Below are 24968 nucleotides of genomic sequence, written 5' to 3'. Positions count from 1 at the left end.
TCCATTCATAAAATACTCCACGGGGATAGGTCATACGCCTATTATTTGAGTTTACAAGTGGCACAGCAAATTATTTGCAGTATCAGTAGTATAACCCAGCAGTATTGATTCCCAGTCCTTCCTGAATCCTTTTCCCATAGGCATTATACTGCTGTGACAGGACATAATTTTTTATTTTATCTTCCATAAGATGAATCCAAATACATTGAACAAAACTAGAGAATACACGGCTACTTAAAATGACATATTCCAACTGAGAATCAAATCTGTAACCAAAGCTGGTTTTGTTAGCGTTAAATTGCATTTGCCTGTGGATGCTGTGTTTGATTAAGAGTAGGGCAGAGGCATTTATTTTTAAGATTTATATCAAATTTAAATAGAGTGTCTGCATTTATCTTTTTCACCATAATTAACATTGAGGCTTGAGGCAAATCAAATCAGCCAAACAGCACAATTGCATGCATAATGCACTAGCTGGTCTCAGAAACCTCATTTCAAACCATTTTAGTTGAGGAAGAAATTTATTTGGGGACTTGCTCATGTTTGTTTTCTCTTTTTTGGGGGTTGGGGGATTTTTTTGGCACATTCAGATCTACTGCTTCTTAAAGAAGCAAGCATGGCTGAGTGGGGACAAATGGAATGCCAGCCTTTTTTCTATCTTTTCTCCTGTTCTCTGTGTGAACCTTTTTCTTTACATTCCTTATTCACTGCTTTTTTTTTTTTTGAAAACATTGAAAAAATCTCCCTCAAGTTTTAAAGTATGTTTGGACAACAGATGCCTAGAAAGAAAGCATCGGTAAACAGCACAGAAAGAAACAAAACTCTTGTGAAGGAGACATTTTTTTCTTAATTAAAACAATAAATTGGGAAGCTATGGCCCAAACTTTCTGAGAAAGTATCTACAGCCTTAAGGAAGTGCTAGAATCCATTGGCCTGAAATTGGAAAATCTTACCATTTCTCAGGTGTATCTGGATGCTTGAGTTCAATTTGCACATAATTTATATTGACAGGTTTAAATTAAATAACTCCACAAGACCCGAGCATAGGACATGACACTAAGGCCACCATTCTGAAGACTTAGAACCCAAGGGGAAGAAGAGCAGCAAGTCAAGGGGGTTAGGTAGAATGAACATTGCAACTTCTACTTAGATAGCAAGTATTTGCAGTTCTGTGGTATTGCTAGGCCTTGACAGGAGTATCTGCTACTACTTGATAGATATATGCACAAGAGAGGAAAGATAGAATGGGATGGATGAAAAGGTGGTTAAGGAATGTGGAGATGGGCAAAGAGACTGAGATTCAAAAAATAAGGTTGCCACAAATCATCGTGGGTTGTGAACAGGAAGAGATCACATTGCATCATTCCTGTCTTAACCAACCTGTTCTTAAAAAACACCAGTGGTGGACATTGCCCTGCTAATTTCAGTGAGCAGTCTATTCCCATGCTTATTTATCCAAATTCTTTGTCTAACTCACTCTTCCTGCAGTTATGCTCACTACTTCTTGTCTTATCTGGGATAAGACCTGGGATTGTTTAGCCTCAAAAAGAAAAGGCTCAGGGGGGATCTAATCAATGTATATACATGCCTGATGGGAGGAAGAAAAGAAGATGGGGCCTGACTCTTCTCACTAGTATCCAGTGACAGGACAAGAGGAAACGGACACAAACTGAAATACAGGCAATTCCACTTAAAGATAAAAAATGTTTTTCATTGTGAGGGTGGTCAAACACTGGCACAGGTTGCTCAGAACAGCTGTGGAGTCACCATCCTTGGAAATATGCAAAACCCCACTGGACACGGTCCTGGGCAACCTGCTCTAGCTGACCCTGCTGTGAGCAGAGGGGTTGGACCACAGGTACCTTTCAACCTCAAGCATTCTACGATTCAGTGACAGTGAACAAAGAAACCAGTTATTCTTGTCCTCTTTCCAGCAATTCTTATATATTTCAAGACTGTTTTCCTGTTTCCCATGAGAAACTAGTCTAAAGAATCCTAATTTTTCAAATCACAGATCATAGCTTCTAAAATTCAGAATATCCCTGATTTCCTTTAGCTCATTTTCAGTTGCTAATTCTTGAATAGGTTGTATCAAACTGAATATAGTATTCCCACTGAGGTCTTACTCATACCAGAGTAAAAGTAATAGGTCTTATGTATAATGCTCCTGTGTATTCATTTTAGTATAACTGGATTTTTTTTTACGTTTTTGTTACTGGTTGGTTGATCAATTTATGATCCAGGATTACCCCAGAACTCCCAATTAACCAGCTGTTCCTGAGCTTGTATTTATACAAGGATCATTCCTCTTGAAAATTTTTCTCTTGCCCAACATTTCATTCATTTCGGATAATTTATTCAACTTGCTATAATAATCTCATAATGGAATCCTGATACCCCGTGGGCTTTCAGGCCCTCCTAGCTTGATAATTTAGTAAGTACACTTGTTATTCCATTATTTGGGCCATTGGCAAAGATACAGCATAGTACCAAACTCGTGAGTTAACCATTAGTAACCACTCTACAAGAGAAATTATTTGGGACTGTGGAGGTGTCCTAACTGGACCATATTTCCTTAGATAGCTATGGGAAAATCACAAGAGACAGGTCATAGGTCAAGTGCAGATATACACTATCACCCAGGACTGCTAGACTGTCGTAAGAAGAAAGAGTATTGATTCAATCTTAAATTTACTGTGTTAACTGTTTCTTAACAATTTGTTGTCCTGCAGGTACTTGAAAGTACATACTTTGACTTTTTTTTTTTCTATTCTTTTTTCATTTAAGAAAAAGGTCTGACTGATCTAAAATTCCATGAGTCTTCCTTCTTTCCCTTTTTTAAGGCTCAGGATGGTGGCACAGGTTCATCAATATATATAAAGCTATAATCTCCCATTGATTTCACAAACATTGGACAACAATAGTAAATCAGAAGCCCAAATACTTTTCCTGGAGCCTCGCTCATCCTGTTAGTTTTCAAAAATCAGTACTTACTCCTCCAAGGTTATCATGTCCCTGCCTGGTCCTACCAGATCGATGACATAGTGTAGACTCCTGCAACAACAACACATGCTTGTAATTTTTCCCTTCAATAATTACTCAGAGATAGATCTATTTCCTCCCACATTCTATATGGTGTAATGGTGTATATGGCAGGCCTATGATGCCTTAATAAATGAAATGGCGCCTGGCAGTTCTTTGTGTGCCTTTTCCCCCAAAGAGGTAATTGACTATTTATAAATAGTTTCTAGGATATTTTAAAATTTTGTTCAGGAATGGCTTTGTCCTTTTCTCAGAAACATCTTCTGGTAAAGCTGAGTCATCTGTGTAGCTTCATATCATTCATAGTGTAATAGCTCTCTGATTGTCACACATAGTCATAGATCTTGGTTACAAAGCTATTATAGATATGCAGTATATATATTGCTCAAATATATACAGAAAAGGAAAAGAATAGTAGAAATAATAATAATAACAACAATAATAATAATATACAAAACTTGTGATGAACAGCACAATCGCTCATCACCCGAAGCCAATGCTCAGCTACTTCCTGAGCCATGCCACCTCCCAAGCAACTCCCAGTTATGTATGGAGCATGACATCATGTGGTATGGAATATCCCTTTGGCCAGTTTGGGTCAGCTATCCTGGCTGTGTCCCCTCCCAGGTCCTTGGGTGCCCCCCGTCTTCTTGTTGGCAGGGCAGTGTGAGAAGCTGAAAAGTCCTTGACCACTTGGCAACAACTAAAATGTTAGTGTGTTATCAGCATTATTCTCATCCTAAATCCAAGACACAGCACTATACATACTACTAGGAGGAAAATTAACTCTATCCCTGCCAAAACCAGGACATACCTTTAGTCATATATGTAAAAGTGAGGTAGGGAGAGATTAAGTTATTTATCCAAGGCCAGGCAGATAGGACAAGTATTCAGATTTTCTGATTTTCAGCCCTATTTTTCAGTCTTATGCCTATCTTCTTTCCCTAGGTTTTACAATGACCTACATATGATTGCACAAGAAATGCAGAGCCAGCAATAAATGCTTTTAGCCTGTATACAGCAATGAACATCTACCCTAGTTACCCAAGTGTAGAACATACAATCTCACAGGACAATAGAGTTCTTTTAATCTTCTGATTTAGCCCTTTGAGAGTCATAAGAATTCTAATTACTGGTACAGTACTTAACTGCACATCAAGTGCTTGAGGATTGCAAATTCTGTACATGACTATTTTATCCACCAGCCACAGATGAAGGAAAAGCTGATAATGTTTTTTGACCTAAATTGTTGCCTAGCAGCTAGAGATTCTGCTCTTGGGTGAAAAGGATTCAGTGTCACCATTAGAAGTTCATACATCCTGCTCTTATCTTAAATACTGATGTGTTTATCTGCAGTATAAATGCAGCTTTACGTAGAGGTTGAGGTTCTGTAAACATGAGTTCTATTAGAGAGCAGTGGGTATGTATGCCAGTAAGGTTTTATTATGGCTCTATATATCTGCTAGAATAACTTCACTAGCACTGTTAAAAATAATCACCTCTTTGGCTAGCATATCTGTGCTAGAGAATCTGGTTCAGATACAGCAAGTCTTCCAGAAGAACACTCTTACTGTTCCAGCTCATGTCATTTGGGAAGGTGATGGAACAGTGTCTGGAAAAGCTCCTTCGGATGGCACCCTCTGTCTCATCACAGGGCCCTGCTGCTCTAAGTATGGATGAGCACATGAATTGGATTCCTTGCAGTTGAACCAAAACTACAAGATGCACTCCAGGACCACATCTGATGTGCTCCAGTTGCTAAGGGGTCTGTAGGAGAAAACCAGATCTAATCTTAAATAAAGCTCCTGGAATGCGCAGAGTGCAGCAGCTGCATCCTCAGTGCCAGCTCTTTTGTTCTCCAAATCCTTTCCTGTTGTACTGCACTGCTTGCTAACGTAGGCACAGGTGGCATTAGTGCATTTGTAATATAGACATGATCTGATTCTGCATTGCGTGGCAACTCAGAATGAATTGGCAATTAAGTGACACTACGGTAAATCCTGACCCTAAAAAATTAGTCTCTTTCCATTCAGTTAGGGCAGGTAGGTCTGTTATTACTCTGGTTACTGTTATTTGGAGTCCAGTTTCAAAAACAGTATTTTAGTAGATCATTCTGCATCTGCATTAGTTCCCCAAATTCAGTTCACAATATGCTGTACAAATGCTTGTGGCTATACAGTGCAGGCATGGTACAGGAATAGAAACACGCAGCTGGGAAGGAGGAAATGATTATTTAAGCTGGCTTTAGCAGTACTGTTGCTGAATGTCACAGCATGTCAAACCTTACTCTGAAAAGTTCCCTCTGGAACGTCTTCTGGGGTAAGGAAAGGAGAATTCAACCCCAAATTAGTTTATTGCACAGGCTTTGGCTGCAGCTGTGCAAGTACATAATGCTATTTTGAAAGCATGTTAGTCACAGCATAGAAAATTAAGTCAACTAAAGTGATAGAATATAATTATTTTGTATTAAAAATGTAATAATTGAATAGAGTACTAAAGTATGTTTTCCATCAAAACTTGCTAATGCTTAAATCCTGGAGTGCTGAGACACTTCCATGGTGATCAATAATGTCTCATTATCTTATGTGCCATTCCTTAAATATCTGTTTCTGTTACTATTCCTTGTCTTTTGTAATGGTTCTAAATCTCTGGTACCTGAATAGACATTATGCTTTGTACAACACCTTGCACAGTGGGGGTCCTTATCCATAACTAGAGTTCCCAGGCACAACAGTAATGCAAACAATACATAATAATAAATATTGTATAAAATAGTAAGTGCCATTAAAGGAGATAGTGATTAAAAAAGAACCATGGAGGGTTAAACTTTTCCTGCATTTATTTCCATCACTTTCAACTGACAGAGATTTTTGCACTGAATAACTAATACCTTTCATTTTCATAGGACAGCCAAAACCAGGGTGAAATGTGACAAAAAGAAATGCATAACACTTCAGGACTTGGCAACTATTGCTGCTATTAAGGAGTTATTTGATGCTCACCCTCAACAGTATTCACAGCACATAAACTTATGTTATGCCAAGAATGGAATACATATACTTTGCTATTTTTTCTATTTTACTATCGAATTGCCTCAATAGTAAGAAACTGACTAGTCATATTCATAAATAGTGACAGAAAGCACAATAAATCTTGAGGAAAAAGATAGATTGAGTGAACCCTAATAACATTACAAAGATAACAATGTTTTTTTGTTTCTATAATATTAAAGTAGAGAAAAAATCAGGGGGAAAAAAAAGCAACTTCCAAGAAAGCTACTTACAAAATTAATTCAAATTGGCTAAATGGTATCAGATAAAAATAGATTTAAATTTCTTTTTTCTAAAAGACATATCAAATTCCAGTGATCCTAAAATTTTACTTTTCATCCTTTCTAAAAGCAAAAGTCTTGGTTTGTTTGTTTGCTTTTTTTTTTTTTTAAATGTGAACTATTTTGGTCTTAAAACACCAACCTAAATTAAAAATAAAAAAAGGGTGGTAAGCTCTTCCAATGGCTCATAAAACCATTTAACTTGCCCAGACTGTTTTTATATCTTATTCTGCTGAATATATCTTCAGTGAGTTGCTAATGGATTTCCATCCCATTTTTATTAAATTTATTTTGCTCCACTCCCAAGACACATAGCTATTTTGTAGCTATAACCACCACCAAGACAAAAGTTGTCTTTTTGAAACATTTCCGCAAAAGCCCAAACTGTGACCCTATGCCACCATAATAAAGACACATATGGTTGTGAGAAAGCCTGTTTTAGAAACACCTACATGGAAACTTTCTTTGCTCAAACGTAGGTCTAGAAAGGAAAGTATCTTGTAAAGCAAATGTGCAAAAGCCCACACTTGGGAAAAATGAGTCTGTTGTGTGGATTTCCCTTGATGCTTTCTGGCAAATGGGATTAAGGCTCAATCAGCCCTTAATCAATGAAAAGGCTGAAATGGGGTTGCGGAGCAAAAAGTACAATCTACTTGGTGAAGGTCTTTCTGTGTCTGAACTGGTCTACTCTGTGCACTTACAAAACCAGCATGCCTAGGTGATGAGATGAGGAAAAGCAAGTGGAATCTGTTTTAAATTAGCTGTGAATTTTATTATGATGCCCAGGAAGAGCAGCCTGTCATTTACCTTGCAGAAATTACAGATTAAATGTGGCCCTGGTGTACTACTATAAATAGTATTTTAACTGATGAAGGCAGACCAACAACACAGTAAGGAATCTAATGTGTGATTGCACTAGCTTGGTAGCCTGCAAAGTGAAATTTGTAATTGTAGAATAAAAGAATCATAGGGAGTCAAAACATTCTCATTTATTTTTTCAAATGGTCTCATCGATTTGATCTTAACAGTAAGTGTAACAGAGGGAAATCAATACATTACCCATAAGCCATATAGTATATTGCAGATGTTAATCACATACACATTGCTTTGAAGGGAAAATGTTATTGTTTTCCTATGGGCTCAGTGAGGCTCGGTGAAATCAATGGAAATATTCCCATCAGCAAGTAAGAGGTTTTCATGGGGAAGAAGGAAATACCAGAGTCCCTGTTCCTTTAGAGATAACAACTACAGCTGCCATATGAAAAAGTTATTCCAGTGAAAAGAAAGCTAAAAATAAATTCAGGCAAAAATTCTTATGCTGAACCGCTTTCCCAGTTTTTGAGAAAGTTTTTGGTTTTTTGCCAAAAGCTAATATTCATGCAAGTGATTTTATATTTTTCTGTTATAAAACATAACATACAAGTATTTTTCAGAGTATTTAATATTGAAAATACATTCACAGGTACTTCAGAAGTGTCCTGGTGGCAACTGTTGGCTGTCACAAACAAATCTCTTTTTACCTGCTATATTGCCAATCAGAAGAATCTATTGTGTTACTTTTGTTCTGAGGAGTCTCCTTCTCAAAGCAGGCTGTTCAGAGTGTCTTTAATGCATAACATAACCTTTCTAAGAAGCACACAAAAGTCTTTTCAAAAAAATATTTCAGAAGAGAAAAGTAACTCAAGAGCCCTTCTTGCATCATAGTTTATTAACCATCTCACACAGCTGGGGAGCTATCAGGTTGGTAAATACATGATGAAGGATTAGGTAAATTAAAGCATCTGATTGGACTATTTTAGAAGCCCTGATCCATGGATGTGATTTAAGATAAGGGTATAGCATCGTGGATTTACTATTCATGTTCCTGTATTAGTAGGAACACATTAGAATCATCTGCATTACAGAAACAGGCAAACCAGTTTGTCTTGTCCGCAAAAAACAGCTTGCAAGAAAACAAGCAGGCATAACAGGAGGCCAGCCTGACTGAATGAGGAAAACCTAACTAAGCTCAAATGCAAAAAGGGAGCATATGGAAAGCGTAAGCAAGTAGGGACTACCAAGGAGGAATACAGATGCATTGCCTGGGCACACAGGGATGAAAATAGGAAGGACAAAGTGCAGCTAGATTAAAAACTGGCAAGGAGTATGAAGGGTAACAAGAAAGGTTTCTGTAGTTACTTTGGCATCAAAAAGATGACCAAAGAAAACGTAAGCCCACTGCTGAGTGGGGTAGGCAACCCTGTGATGAGGGATATAGAAAAGGCCGAGGCCTTTTTTACTGCAGATTTTACTGGAGGATCTGCTTTCAGGCCTCCCATGCTTCTGTGTTTAACAGCAAGGTTGGGGTACAGAAGTCCTACCAGGGGTAGAAGGAGATCGACTTAGGGACTACTTAAACAAGCTGCCATACAAAAAGTCCATGGGACCTGAAGGGATGCATCCAGAAGTGCTGAGGGAGCTGGCTGATGTCACTGCAAGACTGCTTTTTATCATCTTTATCATAGCACTTGACAATCCTGTAAACAACTAGACTGAATATGCCTTGAATAAATAATAAGGCAGCAAAAATTATTTCCACTCTTTGTCAGCGAGCTAAATAAGTGATGGCTCAACCTGTCAGTAAAAAGCAAAGCAGCAAACGTCCATACTGTAAAATTTCCACCAACTGCACCTATGAACTGGTATCTCTACTAGCAAAAGAGGAATGAGCTGACTATAATGACATCACGCAGGCAAATAAAGTGCTTCAAATATATTATGGGTGTATTCACTGCCAAAGAAGATTTTTCTGATGTTCGTCTAGAAGCTACCAGGGGTGTGAAAACCAAACAAACATAAAAATGTTCCACAACTTCTTAATCACAAGCATTCAGCAACAAAGATCCTCACTCTCTCTACAGTGCCATTTCCAAAACTGGTATCATCCATCACAGGAAGAGTTGTGTATTTGTCCAATCTATCCAGTCAATTGTACTTCCAAGTATGGAGTGTTGCTACACGACATCACTTCCATTAATGACCATTTAAACTTGAAATCAAGCTGTGGGCAATCAGGTAATACGGTGAGAGCACATGATTAATTGTCAGCCTGCGCATTTCCTTACCATTAGCTATTGACAATGATTTGCAAAAATGCAAAATTCCTTTTCCAATTTTTTTTCCTATGCTAATGAAAGCTGACAGGCTCATAAAACCCTGCCCAGCTGTGAATCTATCAAAAACACACTGAATGTAAACAGAAAACTACCCAAGGGGAAAAAAACCTTGATCAAAGGGTGAACAAGGGTGAAACAGCCTATCTATGAATCTCTGCAAGGAGCTCAATTATTTTAATGGCACCCCCATGCACTGCACTATGACAGTGAACTATTTGGGAAACGCATGCAGAATAGAGATGATATTGCAAATGGCAGTGATAAATATTTAGCAAATTGTAGTGCAGACTGCCCAGAAATAGAGGAAAGAGATGGGAGCAAAAATAAAGGGCTATGTTTTGGACCCACTGAGATGTTCAGTTCCTAGTTTTAAACCAGCAAGGTTCTGAGCACATGCTCATCTTAAAAGATGTTAATGTCCAACCCAACATCATTAATTTATACATCTAAAGTCATGCATACACTTAAATGCTTTTTTAGACTGGATGCTCAGTACCTTCCAAAATCAACCTCTTCCCTGGGTCTTGAATGTTAACATCTAATAAGGAGATTTCTCATTTCTTAATGTCCTTTAGTCACATGTTTTGTAGCATAACCATTATATATGAGTAATACACTCATGGAGTGTGGTGGGTTGACCCTGGCTGAAGGCCAGGTGCCCCCAAAGCCACTCTATCACTGCCCTCCTCAGCTGGGCAGAGGAGGGAAAATATAACAAAAGTCTCATGGGTTGAGATAAGGACAGAGAGAGATCACTCACCAATTACCGTCACAGGCAAAACACTCGAGAAAATTAATTTAATTTATTACCAATCAAATAAGAGTTGAGTAATAAGAAATAAAACCGAATCTTAAAACACTTCCTCCCATCCCTCCCTTCTTCCTGGGCTCAACTTCACTCCTGATTTCTCTCCCTCCTCACCCAAGCGGCACAGGGGGATGGGGAATTGGGGTGGTGGTCAGTTCATCACATGTTGTCTCTGCCGCTCCTTCCCCCTCAGGGGGAAGACTTCTCACACTCTTCCCCTGCTCCAGCGTGGGGCCCCTCCCACAGGAGACAGTCCTCCATGAACTTCTCCAACATGAGTCCTTCCCACAGGCTGCAGTTCTTCACGAACTGCTCCAGTGTAGGTCCCTTCCACGGGGTGCAGACCTTCAGGAACAGACTGCTCCAGCGTGGGTCCCCCACGAGGTGACAAGTCCTGCCAGCAAACCTGCTCCGGCATGGGCTCCTCTCTCCATGGGGCCACAGGTCCTGCCAGGAGCTAGCTCCAGCACGGGCTTCCCATGGGGTCACAGCCTCCTTCAGGTGTCTCCACTTGCTCTGTCATGGGGTCCTCCAGGGGCTGCAGGTGGATATCTGCTCCCCCATCATCCCCCATGGGCTGCAGGGGGACAGCCTGCCTCACCATGGTCTTCTCCCCAGTTTGCAGGGGAATCTCTGCTCCATGCCTGGAGCACCTCCTTCCCCTCCATCACACACATGGAGATACGTTGGATGAGAGAAACCAATCTTTTCAAAGAATGGTTTGAAAGTAGTGCTGTTCAATGGTAGGTAGTTTAATAATAATTGCAAATCTTTTCATTTGTGAGTTGAAGAGGCTAACGTCCCCAGTAGTCCCTCTGCCTCTGTCAGCCGAGGCTTCAGTGCTCCCAGGTAGAGTGTGTCCAGAAGGAGCTCTTGATTTGGCATGACAAAGGGAAGCAGAAACCTCTGGCAGGGGAGGGAAATTCCTAAAATGGATCTGCCATTGCCAGAACAAACTCATTCTGGAAATCTCTGCCTTCAGCTGCCAGTTTCTGTGCTCCAGCTGGAGATTCCCACTCTCCTGCTGTGTGACAAAAGCCAAGTCAACTGTTCATGGAGCCACTCTGACTGAGTGGGTGGTGTCCATAGCATGCGGCAGGACATTTTTCTTACTGTCATTTTCATATTGATTATCATTTGTTGTTACAAGACAATATTAATCATCTTAGCTAAAAGTCCTTATGGATTTCTCAGATAATTAATTCAATGTATACGAAAAAGTCAAATACTTACATTTACGCAATGAAATGAAGGAATAGCACCACTGAATAAGGTGTTTATTTGCACTGTCCAGAAAACGATGACAAAATACTTCAGGCAGGCGGACATGTACAACTGACAGTCTGCCTCACCTCGCCTCTTAGCAAACCTTGGCCCCAAATAATACTCAAATTTCTTTTTTCCTTAAGGCTTCACACACTGTGAAAAGGGGAATGCTGCAGCTACTGCCATTAAGATGCCTGCTGCCTGTGACTCACTGTCTAACTACTGTCCCTCTGCCCTGTTGATAGTGCAGGGCAGGGAAGAGACAGAGAAGAGCAAAACTCATGAATCTCCTTCAGCTGTCAATTGCCAGCTTCCTTGCAAGGTCACAGAGTGACTTCTCTCCAGGAGAAGCTCAGCGAGGCTTTTACTGAGCTGAGCATTTGAAAAACCTGAGGCTGTTGCAGCTCCTCACCGTTCTCTTTAGGCAGCTAAAACTGAAAGACACAGCTCTCTCTGCACATCAGCAGCTTTCAGTTAGAGACACAAAGTATGTCCCATAGCAATCACAGCCCTGCTGTCCATTCATTTTACCTGAAATTTCACAATGCCTTCTCTGCTTGGGCTAGGCTTCATTTTATGGCAATATAGATGTATTGCATTTACAAGTGAGAAAACAGCACAACATAGTTCTTCTAGGAAACAAGCCATGGACCAATCCATCTCTGTACTGCATTTCTGTGTATGTTTGATAGGCCTTTGAAAACATGTGACATTGTGCTTATGGGAAAATAAAAAAGAAAGTAATTCAAAAGAGATATATTTATTAATAATGCTGAGAAGCCATTTAAACCCTTCTCTTGCCCAGGACCTGCAGGAGTGATCTGAATTACTAGCATTACTAGCATTCTGCCAATGGCATAGACTGCTACATACAAGAATTAGGCATGACAGTGCTACCCTGGAAGCTGCAGGGCATTCACGAAGCATAGCATTTTTCAAAATTGGGATCTGTAGCCAAGAAGAACAGTGCGTCCTTTTGCATACCTGCCCTGGGGAAAGTGTTAAGAGATACCAGCATCTATTATCAAATTGAGTTCAGTTCCATTCATATCGTTCCTATGCTATTTAGGTGTATTTGAAAGAAAAAAAAGCAACAACATTAGAGGTCAGACCTTATATTTGACAGAAAAATCTGAAACTGCATTCAAAATAATATAAAGCCTGTCTAGTGACATTTAAAAAAATATTTTTTTTTTCAGAAAGAAGGGTAGATGGAAATAAATAAAAAGATAAGAAAACTGGTTTTCCAGTACTATTTAAAACTACTTACTTGCATGCATCATTGATTTTCAAGATATACTGAAGATGTTCTTTCAACAAATCAAGCTGCTCCCAAATGGCTGTATGCACAATGGGATACTTCTTGTCTATGTCCATTTCTACTTCAATTTTATAGAGAGTGGGACTTCAGCTTCTGTAAACAAAAGCTCTGGAAACTTGTGGACAAGTGGCCAGTAAGGCTAGGAAGGGTCTGCAGCAGTGATAAGTTTGCTGGTACATTTTCCAGTGTTGCCTGGAGAGGAGAGGGTATAATTACTCTTGTATCAGGAGGTGCTCCTTTCTGTATAAATATTTAAAATTATAACGAGCCCTGTGCTATGGTGTTGAGATTTCCTTTTAGCACTAGCTGATATACCGTATCAACTCTTGTCTGTTTCCACCAATCATTAAAGTTGCTCTCTCTTGGGAAAAGCTGAAAAAGCTTGGGGGACGCACGCTTGGTTGCTCTCACTTGTCTGTGGTGGCTGGCTATAACCTTCTGCGGCTTTGCGGCTTGTGCCGGTGAATGCTTCCAGGCCCTGAGGGGACCCGAAACACCTCCAGGCACCAACAGTCGGCGACCGCGGGCCGGGGTGAGCTGGGGCCGTTCGGGAGCCAGGCCGGGCCGCGCTCGTCCACGGCGAGAGAGCGTCGAGGCTGGGCAGCGCCGGCGCTGAGGGGAGGGCGCGCGGCTCTCCCTCAGACCCAGCCGCCCCCCGGTCCCGGGGGTTATCGCAGGTTATCGCCGCCGCGGAGGGCGAAGCGGCCTCTGCCCGCCGGCCCTGCCCACCGCGGGGCCTCAGCCCGGTGCCCTCCTAGCTCCTCACTGTCTCCGCGGGCCTCGAGCTGCCTCCCTCCCCGGCGGACGGCTGAGGAGAGCGCTCTGAGGGCACCGCGAGGGACCAGCGGGCGGGAGCCCCGCCCCTCGCGCGCCGCAAGCCCCGCCCAGCGCCGCGCTGCACCTTTAAGCGCGGGGCGAGGCGCTGACGAGCAGTGTCACGTGCAGCGGCAGCGCCGGAACCCCAAGCTCGCGCCCGCCCGCCCGGCCGAGGACGCACCCCTGGTCGGAGCGGCGGCGCCGGGACCCGCCGGGCTCTTTGCGGCAGCGCGCGTGCGCGCCCCCGCGTTCGGCTCGGGAACGCGCCGCAGCCCGGCCCTCTCCCTTCCGCTCGGCGTGCGCGCCCCGGAGCCGCGCGACTGCGGAGCGGCAGGAGCTCCCCGCTCGCCCTCCCGCCCTCCCTCCCTCCCTCCCGGCGGCGGCGGCAAGGAGGAGGGCGGCGGCGTGCGAAGATGGAGCTGTTCCAAGCCAAGGACCACTACATCCTGCAGAGCGGGGAGCGGGCGCTGTGGTGCAGCCGGAGGGACGGTAGCCTGCAGCTGAGAGCCGGTGAGCCCCCGCCGCGGCGGCGGGGCTGGGGCCGGGGCGCGCCTCCGTGCCCGCTTCCTGCGTGGGGAAGGGCCGGCCGGGACCCACCCCCGGGGTGCCCTCGCCGGGGGAGGGGGGAGGTGGCTGACGATGGCCGGGGAGGGGGTCGCTGAGGGGAGGGGTGGTGGCGGAGCTGCCTCCCGGGGGTCGGCGGAGGGGACCACCCCAAAAACCGCGGGGAGCGCCCGGTCCCGATGCCGAGCCCCGGGTGAGGGCGGGGGGGCGCCGGGGCTTACCCGCCAAGGGCCTCCCTGGAGGTGCCGCGGTCGGTCCCGTGGGGCTCAGCCCTGGGCGGGCCGGGGGGTGGCCGCCTCTCTCCATCGCCCCGGTTCCCTGCGGGCAAGCCCAGGCTGCTGCCGCCGCCCCCGCCGCGGTGTCCCCGCGGTGCGGGAGGCAGCTGCCCGGCGCAGAAGGTCACGCGTGTCCTGGCACTGGTGGTCCAGCGAGAAACGTACCTTCCCCGGGCTGGGACTCTGTTTTCCTGGCACGGTGCGCTTGTTTCTCTGCAAAAGAAAGTCGGGCTGCCCCCGCCAACTCCCCGTGCGTAACCTGAATGCCTTACGATGTTGAAATGCATCTGGTGACCCTTACTGGAGCATCGTTAAATAAGAAGGGCCGTCTTGTTGTGTTGGTGGCAGCCTTGTATAAGTGATGCTTGCCAGTGTCTTTGATGAATGGTGACCGTGTCTTTGAACAAATGCATGCCATGGTCTCCTCCTTGAGGAGAAGTTGAATAGGTGTCCGCACTTGTAAACGGCTCTCAGTTGATTTTATTTATTTATTTATTTATTTAGTGATTGTAGGCAGCAGAAGTGACAATTATAGAGAGGGGGCTATGTGTGTTAATATCAGGTTGCAGAGAAGGTAGTGTAAAAATTGTAGAAACAATGAGTTGTGCTAATGGAAATTTTGAAACAATGGTAATTATAATATCCTATCTGGGAGGTTCGTCCATAAAGGTGTCTGTGAAGTGAAATACCATCCTTAGAAATTACCTTGCTTTGAGTAATTAATGTAGCTTAGATGTTAAGTGGACTATGGTGTAACTGCTTCTAAGTTAAAAATACTCTAAATAGCTGGATATTTCACCAAACATATGGCAGGTTGCACAGACACTACTTACAGTTTTCTAAAATTGGATCTACATTATGCCGAAAAAGCCAGTTAAGCATGAATATGACCAGGTTGGCTATCAGGGTACAGTGCACTTCATGAACTTTTTCTTAAAAGGCTGGAATAACTATATGTAAACATCAAATACCATTGTTATCTGTGTTTATCCAAAGAACTGTTTTTCATACTGGTCTTTCTTGTGTTATATTTTCTTACTTGCGTCATGGTAATGCTTTTTGTCTTATCAGTGCAATCTGTTTGCATCTCTTAGATAAAATTACAGGCTATCTCAAGTTCACATGACTTATTTTTGTCCAGTGGCTTCACTTATGGTTGAAAGTCCAGTAATATTTGGTTTATAAATCACCTTACGAAATACTTGATGTTAAGCTAGCAAACAATATCTAGTCAATGAAATGCATGTTTTTATGGGGGGGAGGGAACTCCCAAACCCTCAGTTTTATATTTGCTATAGTTATAATCATCTGCATAGGCATAAAAGCTCTTACATGACCCAGAGTAATAAAAGCACAAACTAGTGAGCTGTAGTTCTGGGACATTGAGAGAGAGCTATAACTTCAAAAACATTGATGATGTTTTCATGCAGCCATTGCTGTGATTTTTTTTTTTTTTTTTCCCCCTTGAAGTCTGCTAACTTCACGGAGGCTTTGCTGGTGCCCAGCAGTTTGCATGCTGTTCAGCAGGATTTTTGTCCTTAGCCTACCTTTAAATTTTCAGCTAGTATACATGTGAACCCTATTGTGTGTGACCTGCAGATTAATTAATGAAGGGCAATATGATGCTGAAGTCTCTTAGTCTGCTTGAAATGCTTGATTGTTAGTCACGCTTTCCTATTTCAACGTGTTTGTAGTTTTGTTTTTCCAGCCCTCTCTGTGAATCACCTTATTGAAAGTGGGCTCTAGGGCTGTGAAATGAAATACCTTAGTGTGTTGAAGGTAAACCAGAGAAAAAACCTGTTCTCTCACAAGAAGTATTTCTTGGATCAGTAGCTCTTGCTTATATTAAGACAAAGCTAGATATCCTCAAGTTTACAGTTTTATTACACTTCATCATTTGTAATCAAGGCCACTGACCGGAAATGAATAAATGGATTACTGTGTGATGAGTCACTGCTGTATTAAAAAAAACAACAACAAAGTCATAACTTGTGTTCATTGACATGTTGAAAACTCTGTCAAAAGGCTATAATCTAACTATGTGTCTCTACTTGTTTTTGGAGGCTTTCATTTTATTCTGTCCCACAGAGGCTGCTCTGCATTAATCTTTACACATTGAAATAGATATACCTTGCAAGGTATGCTTTATATGATAGGTCTGAATCTAAAGAGCTGATGCTAAGCTTTATAATACTCTCCTCCCTCAACTATAAAGGCATGTTCAGAAATTTGCTAATCTTGAAAGCTGTATTGCTGACCTTTCTGAGTCATGGAGAGAACAGCTTGAATTAAAAAAGGCAAAAAACCCCTTGGTAAATATTTCCTGTAAGCAAAGTCTGAGGTTGGCCCTAGTTTGAAGGATGTCTGCCTATGTTTACAAGATGTTTCTGGTGGTTTTTGTCTCTGAAGTGAAAGCGCTAATGAGTCACCTGTAGGAAATCCGTGAATCACTTCGGCATCATAGATTTTGTTAGGAATTTAGCTGTCTACAGTGTACTTTTTTCAGTGTAGTGAAAACACACGTGTTGTTCAACCACCCTTTAAATACCTTATATCAGGTCTTGATTGGGATTTCACTCTTGGTTTACTAAGTTTACACTTTGCTTGGCTGCTTCTGACTGGTAGTTCTACACAGATTACAAACATTGTTTTATTGATTGGTATAAATTGTGCATACACATGCATATATAAATACATAGGTAGAAAAGAACAAAAGTGTTGAAGACACTGAATTCTTCTCACCATTTTCTTATCAGCAGAAAGAAGAACAAGACTATTTTATGGGCTGAAAACTTCTGTTATCACTGTGTTGGCCTTGATAATACTCTGGGCAGTACTGCCAGACTAAATAAGATTGGGAATAGTTGCTACTAAAACTAGTGTAGTAATGCTGGTTCCCACCAGCCTGGAGAAATATGTTGAAATACACAGATTGGAACTTTTGGGAACTTCATGCTCAAGGACTCCATCACTTCTGTCTGTAAGTGTAAGGTGGTGTTAAGATGTGTCTTACCTATAAAGCTGTAACTAGAGGCAAATGAGTGTTTGTTTTAAACACTTTAAGAAATTAGTGTTACAGCACTGGTTTTCATCTCTTGAAAATGGTTGTGACTCAGCAATTGAAGCCATGCATCTTCAATATTTTTCTTTTAATGAGAGGCATGTTACCAAACAGTATTTTCAGAGTATCGGGGGAGAGATTTCAGGTTAGGTGTCTTAGTCTGAGAGTGTGAAATCTTCTCTGAATCACAAATCATACGGCCAGCTAATATTCTAGTTATGTGTGCTTGCCTTACATCTCAAAGACATTACAGGAGTCATGTAGAAATTACTTGTCAGAATTCCTGAGCTGTTCTTCATGATCGTAGGCTGGAGGAGAAGAGCAGTTCCTTTCCTGTAAATGCTCAGGTGAAGGCGGCCTTGATCCAATGAATGGCGTAAGGATCAATGCCACTGATACCAGTAGATATATCTGTAGGTTTAAGGCTACAGAATAGTCCTAAGTGTGGCTCTGCAGGATGACGGACTGAGTGTTAACTCGTGGTACTGAATTAGTTTTCATACAAAACTGGCTTCCTGAATTTCAGTAGTATGTCTTGGAAACTGCCTATCTATTCTGGGAAATGAATTCCAGAGGAGGTAGTTGTAGCCTCAGAAGAATTCTCTCCACATTTCAAGTTACTTCATAAGGAACCTCAAGCTGGTTTTTGACACTTTTTTTTTTAGCTGTAATGGTTACTGAACTGTTTCTCACCCATGCCTGCTCATTCTGTTCTCTCTTTTCCATATCCTTTCTTAGCTGTCAGCACAACATACTGTGGTGTATTAGCTGCAACCCAGCAAGAATGTATGCTTAAATCTTGAGCAGTCAGTTCCCTGCTGCTGCTTGCTCCTCCTCACGAAAGAGATGGGGAGAGCTAGGGGAGGGGATGGGCTCCTCTATATCCTTCATCTGATTGAATATTGCATATTTTAGTCAATGTTGTAGCTTCTGACTGAGGAGAGATCTTCAAGTGTATTTACCAGAGATGAATTATTTTCTGCTTTAAGTAAGAGCTACTTTGTAATTCCATCTGTGGTTCTCTTAGAGAGCATAGTGAACCTAAAATTGAGACTTAAATGGGTTGATAGTATGCTACATCCTAACCTAGTGAGAATTAAATAAATCTTGAGGTGAGATGTTTCTTGTTTAGCTTCCTGTTGAGTCTTAGTAGCAGAAGGTAAGTTGAATATAACAACACTGTTCCTGTCTTTTTTTTAATTTTTTTTCCCCTTTTCCTTATATGAAGAGGTCTGGAAATGCCAAACTTATCCCAACTTAGACGCATAGGCGTCTTGGAATTCCTGTCACGCTGAAATGACTTCAGGTTTTAAATAAATAAATGAAAAACCTTTTAAGCTTGATATGCTCTTGCTTTTTATTTTTTTGTGATCTAAAAGTTGCTTGCTTTTTGAAGAAAAAGAACCACATAGATTTTTTTTTTCTTCCCCCCAAAATTAAAATGAATCTGTAATTCAGGTGGATTTTTGTGGCTTGTATTTTGCTAGCAGACTCGTCTTTGATCTCTCATGGGTAAGTATTAACTAAATAGTAGTGAATAGGAAATTGCAGACTAACTGCAACTAAAGTATTTAGAACAGAAGGCACTGCCAGGTAGCAGCCTTTTAGTTAAGAAGGGTCTGCATCAGTATCAAAGGCTTGTGGTTTTTCAATCTGTGAATACTGTTGTTCTTATTAAGTTCTTTCACAGTTTAACAGTGTGGGTGATATTTCAGCTGTATGTGTAAGGAAACAGTAAGTCACTTAGCTTAAAAAAAAACAGTTTAAAAACTAAGTTTTAAACTGTCTGAACTGTAGAAAAAGGCCACCATTTTTTTGATATTCCAATTATGTTCTTTCAAAACAACTATTGTAGATTGGAATGTGATTTTTTTTTTTAATTTTTTATTAAATGATCTTTAGTTGATACTGTTAAGCATACAGGAGAGACCTTATGTTGCTGAAGTTATGCTCCAGAAATAATGGTTAATGCTGTAGCTTCTTAAGCTGAGAGGTTTTTTAAAGACACTTCCTGAAGGTTTTTGGGTGCCTTCAGGAAGTGATTTGGTGAGCAGTGGGGTGCCGCTGGTAACAAAGAGTGAGACTGACAACAAGAAAACAATTTCTCCCGCTTCTCTCCCAAACTGCGGTGTGGCACGGCAGCTGCTACAGGAGCCCCGAGATGTCAAGGGACTGCAATAACTTCCACTAAATGCTTCCCTCAAACTGTGAGATTTCCCACATGGTGGCTTGGAACTTTCTTTTAGAAGCAAATTCTTCAGTGCAATATCAAACAGGTCTCAAATACAGCTTTATTAAATATTGAATGTGTGTTTCAGAAAGTCATTCTGTTAGGGTTGTGTATTGAGACTCAGGGCCCAGAATTTGGCAGACTACTTTTTTCCCTCAAATGTCTCAAAGATTTGAGACTACTGACAAAAGCTTTTTTTCTCACTGTTTATAACATTAAACATGAATCATGAAACCTCTAAAGAACATGAATTTTTAATATACATAGAGACTTTTAGAGAATAAGATACAAATTTGTTAACTCAAAATTTGCTTCTTGTTAAATGTTAAACTTGCCATAAACTTGTGATTTTAAAAAAGTAGTTCTGTTTATTGAATGTTCTGGATTTGTTACAAAAATGCGTATGTTTATTCTAATTGAGAAATTCGCATGTGCAACTGAATCTGTGTATCCTGAAAACGCACTATCCTGCTATGGCAATTAACTTGATCTAGGATGATTTAACTCTTCTCTTTGTTTAAGCAAACAACAACAAAAACATTTTCCCAGTTTATTTTCAGTTGTGATTTAGCAAAAATCTTTTGCAAAAATTTTAACTAGGAAATCATACTTGCTGTAAGAGCAAATGTGAAAAGGGAGGAGGGGTGCGCCTATGGGTAAGTGCAGGTTTTTCTTCTCCCTCCATCTGTTTAAACCTCTTGAAGTGCTCTAAGTCCTGTCTGTGGAGTTAACGCTTCCAGCTGATGGTCATCAGTTCTCTCAGCTGCTCATGTTCTAACTGTATCCTTAGTCATTAAAATCATTGCATTTCATGTGTCTTTGTAGGAAACAAAGTAATAGGAATGAGTATCAAGAAGAGAAGAAACTGTTGGATGGATTTCTAGAGGAGAAATTTGGAATTAGTGCAAAATCCTTTTTTTATGAAAGCTCTGCTTTAGTAAACAGGAATATTAATACTCAATGATCAGTTGTATATTCTTGTTCCAAACATCTCTAGTTTCTTCCCCTATAAAAACAGGGAGAGGATTTTTTTTTTCCTGAAAAGCTGAACCAAAATTAATCGAATCCCACTTGAACACTTAGGTTCTCCTTTTAAGGAAGAAATCTTACTTGAGTAGAAGCCCTGAAAGTGTTCATTGTGTCTATGAAAAACTGAAAACAAGGCACTTGAACATACTTTGAGCTCGAAAACTTATGCTCTGTTTTGAGTAATGTAGTTTTTGTATCTGATGAAACGTTGGGGATAGTAGGCAAAATCATACTGACATGGTGAAGTAAATGGCACAAAAGATGCCAGCAATGTGCAAAACAGAATTCTGAGCTAAACTTAAAAGTAATGACCTTGCCCAAGAGGTGGTTGCAAAATGTAGATAGTAAATGTGCTGGTCTGTCATTAATTGTTAAGTTCCGGTTTGTTTTCTTGTCTGTTTCTCAGTTTAGGAAAAACAGCAACTTTCCCACATATAGCAGCTGATGCTTAAGTTTTTCTCTATTCTGACATGTCTTCCAGTAATGTTAAATGATATATTGCTTGTTGTCGTTTGATTAAATAGTCAGTTTGTCCCCAACAGTTTAAAAAAAAAAAAGGGGGGGGAAGGGGTTAATATGTGGGGGGGTGTGTGGCGTGAAATCCTTTACTTGCTGTTTCTGAAACACATGTGCCAAATTTCTGAGTGTAACTCCATTATTTAGTGTTTGAAATGGCTGTTCCCAAATCATAATTCTTTTTCTGCTTTGAGTTTGACTAGTTGGGCAGTCAGAGGGGAAAGTTCATTGTGGAGTCAAAGAAAAGGTGACAGTGAGGGAAATCCTTACCTTGCTCAGCCTTGGCTCACCGCAGCTGTACCAGGATTTCTTTCATGGCTTTTAAGAAGCATTAATGTCAGTCAGTTCAGTGATAAATAAAACAAACTGTTTTCATAATCATGACATTCTTTTACTCAATGTTTATATTTAAATCTTTTGAGGATGAGATAGCTTTCTTGCATTCTTTTGGGTATAGCTGTAACTGAGCAAACTCTTTAAAATGGCGTATCTTCAGAAGGAAGGAACGTAGTGTTTAAACTCAGTTTTGTAAATAGGTTGAATAAAATCTTTCTCCTGCCTTTCTGATAATTTCCCTCTTACAAAAGTAAATAGGATAAAAAAAACCCAACTGCAGTCAACCTACTGCTTTCCTAGCTTTAAGGATATACCAACAAACAGCTTGAGCTTTGGAATCCCAACTGAAAATGGGAATGTGTGTTGGTCTGTAATAATATTAATTAGTACAGTGTTTTTACTTTTGGAAGGATAAAAGATATTCTTTCCTTACCTGTATCGCTTCTGAGAAAGTATATGTTTACTAGCAGAGTTCAGCAGTGTATAATAATAAAGGGAAATTCTAAAGTAAAAAAAAAGTGTATCTCATCCACTTAAAACATCTTTTTTTGTGTATGTTTAGTACAGTAGAACATGAATATATTTTATAAATAAAGATACATGTATTTGAAGTGAGTGCTTAAATTTTTTTTTTTTACTGATGTTGTATGTGATCAAAGAAGTTTGGAGACCACTGGTCTACAGGGTCAAATTCTATTTGAAGGGAAGAAGTTTCACCTGGTGACAACAACTGGTACAGGAGTTCCTTGTGCAGTTACTTGTAATACTGGATATGCTCCACTGAACACTTTTTGTTTGTTTTTAAGTTTCCTGAGCAATGCCTGGTGACTCAGGGGGTTTTATAACTGCAACAGAATACAAAGAAGTGTTCTTTATCAAAATTAGTAGTAAGGATTCATTTTTGTTGGGTACTTTGGCACTTGCATCCTGCTTTTGCAGCAGTAATACAAACTTGTATTGTAAACTCTGAACCCCACTGCTTTAAATCTGTTGCTATACAGCCCAAATTGTACTTGAACTGTTCCTGTTCATCTGGTTTAACTTTGAGATACTGAAGAAAGGTGTCCAAAGAAACTAAATCACTGTTTCATTTTCCTAGACACAAGTGGGTAGATGCGTACCTTCCAGTGTGTCGCGCTTCTACAGTCGAGACGGGCGCTCTGTAGGGAACTTGCATTGAATTGCTGTTTGGAAAATGTGCTTCTCGTCACCGGAGATGGGAGGATAAGCAGCCTTTCTAGCAAGGCTGTAAGGTGTAGTAGCAATGAGAAGACTAACTGGGATTTTTCTGAAATCCTACGGTAGCCTAGCTGTAGGCTTCCTGAGGGTTGTGTGTGTGGGCAGGTTGGGGAGTAGTGGTGATTTCATTTCTCTCCTATAAAGCAAAGCATTTAAATTCTAAGTGATGGAGGACTCTCAAGACTATAACACTTACAGACAGTGTAAGTTGTCTAGATGACAAATTAAAGGTAATTAGAACAGGTGGTTAGCTGAAGGAATAACTTGTTCAAATTTTGGTGGAGAATATGCAAGTAAATTTAACAGTTACTGAAAATTAAGAGCTTGTAATAATAAATGTCTTAATACACCTGTCTTTCTCAATTATAGTAGCTTAAATATAAATCTAGAAATCTGTGCTGAAAGGAAAGTTTAATTAGCCTAAGTTTGTTTGCATAAGTAGTACTTTATTTCCTAGAAGAGAAAGAAGTTCACGTTTATACTCCTAAGTCTTCCCAGTTAATCTGTAATCTCTTAATCCCAGCTAATATTTCAGAACGCTATTAAAGATGAGCTGGAACTTGAAAGCAGACTTTCTTTTGGAAAGCCGCAAGAGGTCATAAGGGTCAAGTAGTGCTAATAATAAAGTCTTGTAGTTGTCTTTAAAGCATATACAATACAAAGGAAAAAAAAAATCTTAAATCTATTTAAAAATAGTATTGAAGTTTTTTCCAAAAAGTTAACACTTCAGGTGTCAAATGTTACATTACCAGAGCTAAAAGATTTACTGTGGCTGTTTACAGTGAGTTACTCAGCTTTTACTTTTTGTGTTTAAAAAAAAAAAAAAAACAAACAAAAAACTATTGCTTGTGTTGAATGGTGAGAATGATTGTGAGAATTGCTACTCTGTCAGGCTATGGAAAGAATTTTTCAGAAATAGCATGCATTTATGTCTGTGTTTATACACTTCCATATAAACTGAGCTTGAAGGTCAGTGACGTGTTTTATGTTTTTATACTGAGTACGCTGACAGGAAACACTTTCTAGCCAAGGTCCATTCCTGAAAGCCAACAAAGTTTGAGGAAGGTAAGAGGAGTATATTCCCTTTACTGGAAAATAAATAGTTATAGCTATCTGATGGATTGGACCAGGCAGTGGCTCAGTAATAAGGGCTGGATTCAAGTGATTACAAATGAAGTCTTTTTTTCTTCCTGCTTTCTCCCCAGAAGAAGCCAATAGCCCGCCTCCTCAAACTCTTCAGACTTGCCTGAAGTCATTCAGTGTTGAGCAAGCGGCTTATCCCAAAGCAGCAGTTTTGTTTCCGTATCAGAATTTGTGGCTGACCTCAGATCAGCTCTGGTGGTGGTAGACTGGAGGAAGAGCTAAAAAGCAGCTTTGGCTTCTGATGTTCTTCCAAGTTACTTCTGTATCACCTTTTTCAGCGTTATGTTTGTGTAAACACAAAGAATTGAAGAAACTTTATCTGGCATTGCGTGGCCCTGCGTCGCTGCTGGTGAGCTCAGAGGGGTGGTGGTGGTGGAAGTAATCACATCAAAGCTAGTTTTGTTCCAAATTTGTGACGGAAGTTCTATTGTGCTGCAAGTACAATGCTGATACAATCACCGTGAATGGTAAATGTATGGTTGGTGATTGTTAATCTCTGACAGGAATCGGCAAAAGAGTCAACACTTATTTCAGTAGCTTGAATTTGGTTAGCGGCATAGGGGAAGGAATGAGCACATTTGTGCTTTGGGATGGAAACTTGGTAAGCAAGTACATACCTCGTGGTGTTAAGGGCATGTGTCAAGGCCTATCAAACCCTAGCAGTTCTCTCAAATTAAAACATACCGAGGACACCAGAGAACTCCCAGAGTCAGGGGAGATTTTCCCTGGGGCTCAGCTCGCTGCTGGCAGTGATGCTTTCTGTACACGGCTTCCGACTTTCTGCTGTGAGGGACAACGACTATTTTGACAGCATTCATTATCACCAGCACAATACT

General features: G+C 40.8%; 1 protein-coding gene across 2 annotated transcripts in view; it reads left to right on the top strand.

Annotated features, from left to right (window-relative positions):
• The first annotated feature begins 13860 nt into the window (after window positions 1-13860).
• Window positions 13861-24968, top strand: part of INPP5F (inositol polyphosphate-5-phosphatase F) — a 47448-nt gene continuing 36340 nt past the window's right edge. Inside the window, exon 1 of one of the 2 annotated variants that reach the window (XM_054832319.1) lies at window positions 13861-14249. In XM_054832319.1, coding sequence (XP_054688294.1) covers window positions 14153-14249 — 97 coding nt within the window. In that variant the 5' untranslated portion in view covers window positions 13861-14152. The remainder of the gene's footprint in view (window positions 14250-24968) is intronic. The other variant, XM_054832321.1, reaches the window with a different exon arrangement.

Source organism: Grus americana, chromosome 7, assembly GCF_028858705.1.
Source record: "Grus americana isolate bGruAme1 chromosome 7, bGruAme1.mat, whole genome shotgun sequence".
NCBI classification, from domain to species: Eukaryota; Metazoa; Chordata; class Aves; order Gruiformes; family Gruidae; genus Grus; species Grus americana.
This window is presented reverse-complemented; position numbering and strand designations above follow the sequence as displayed.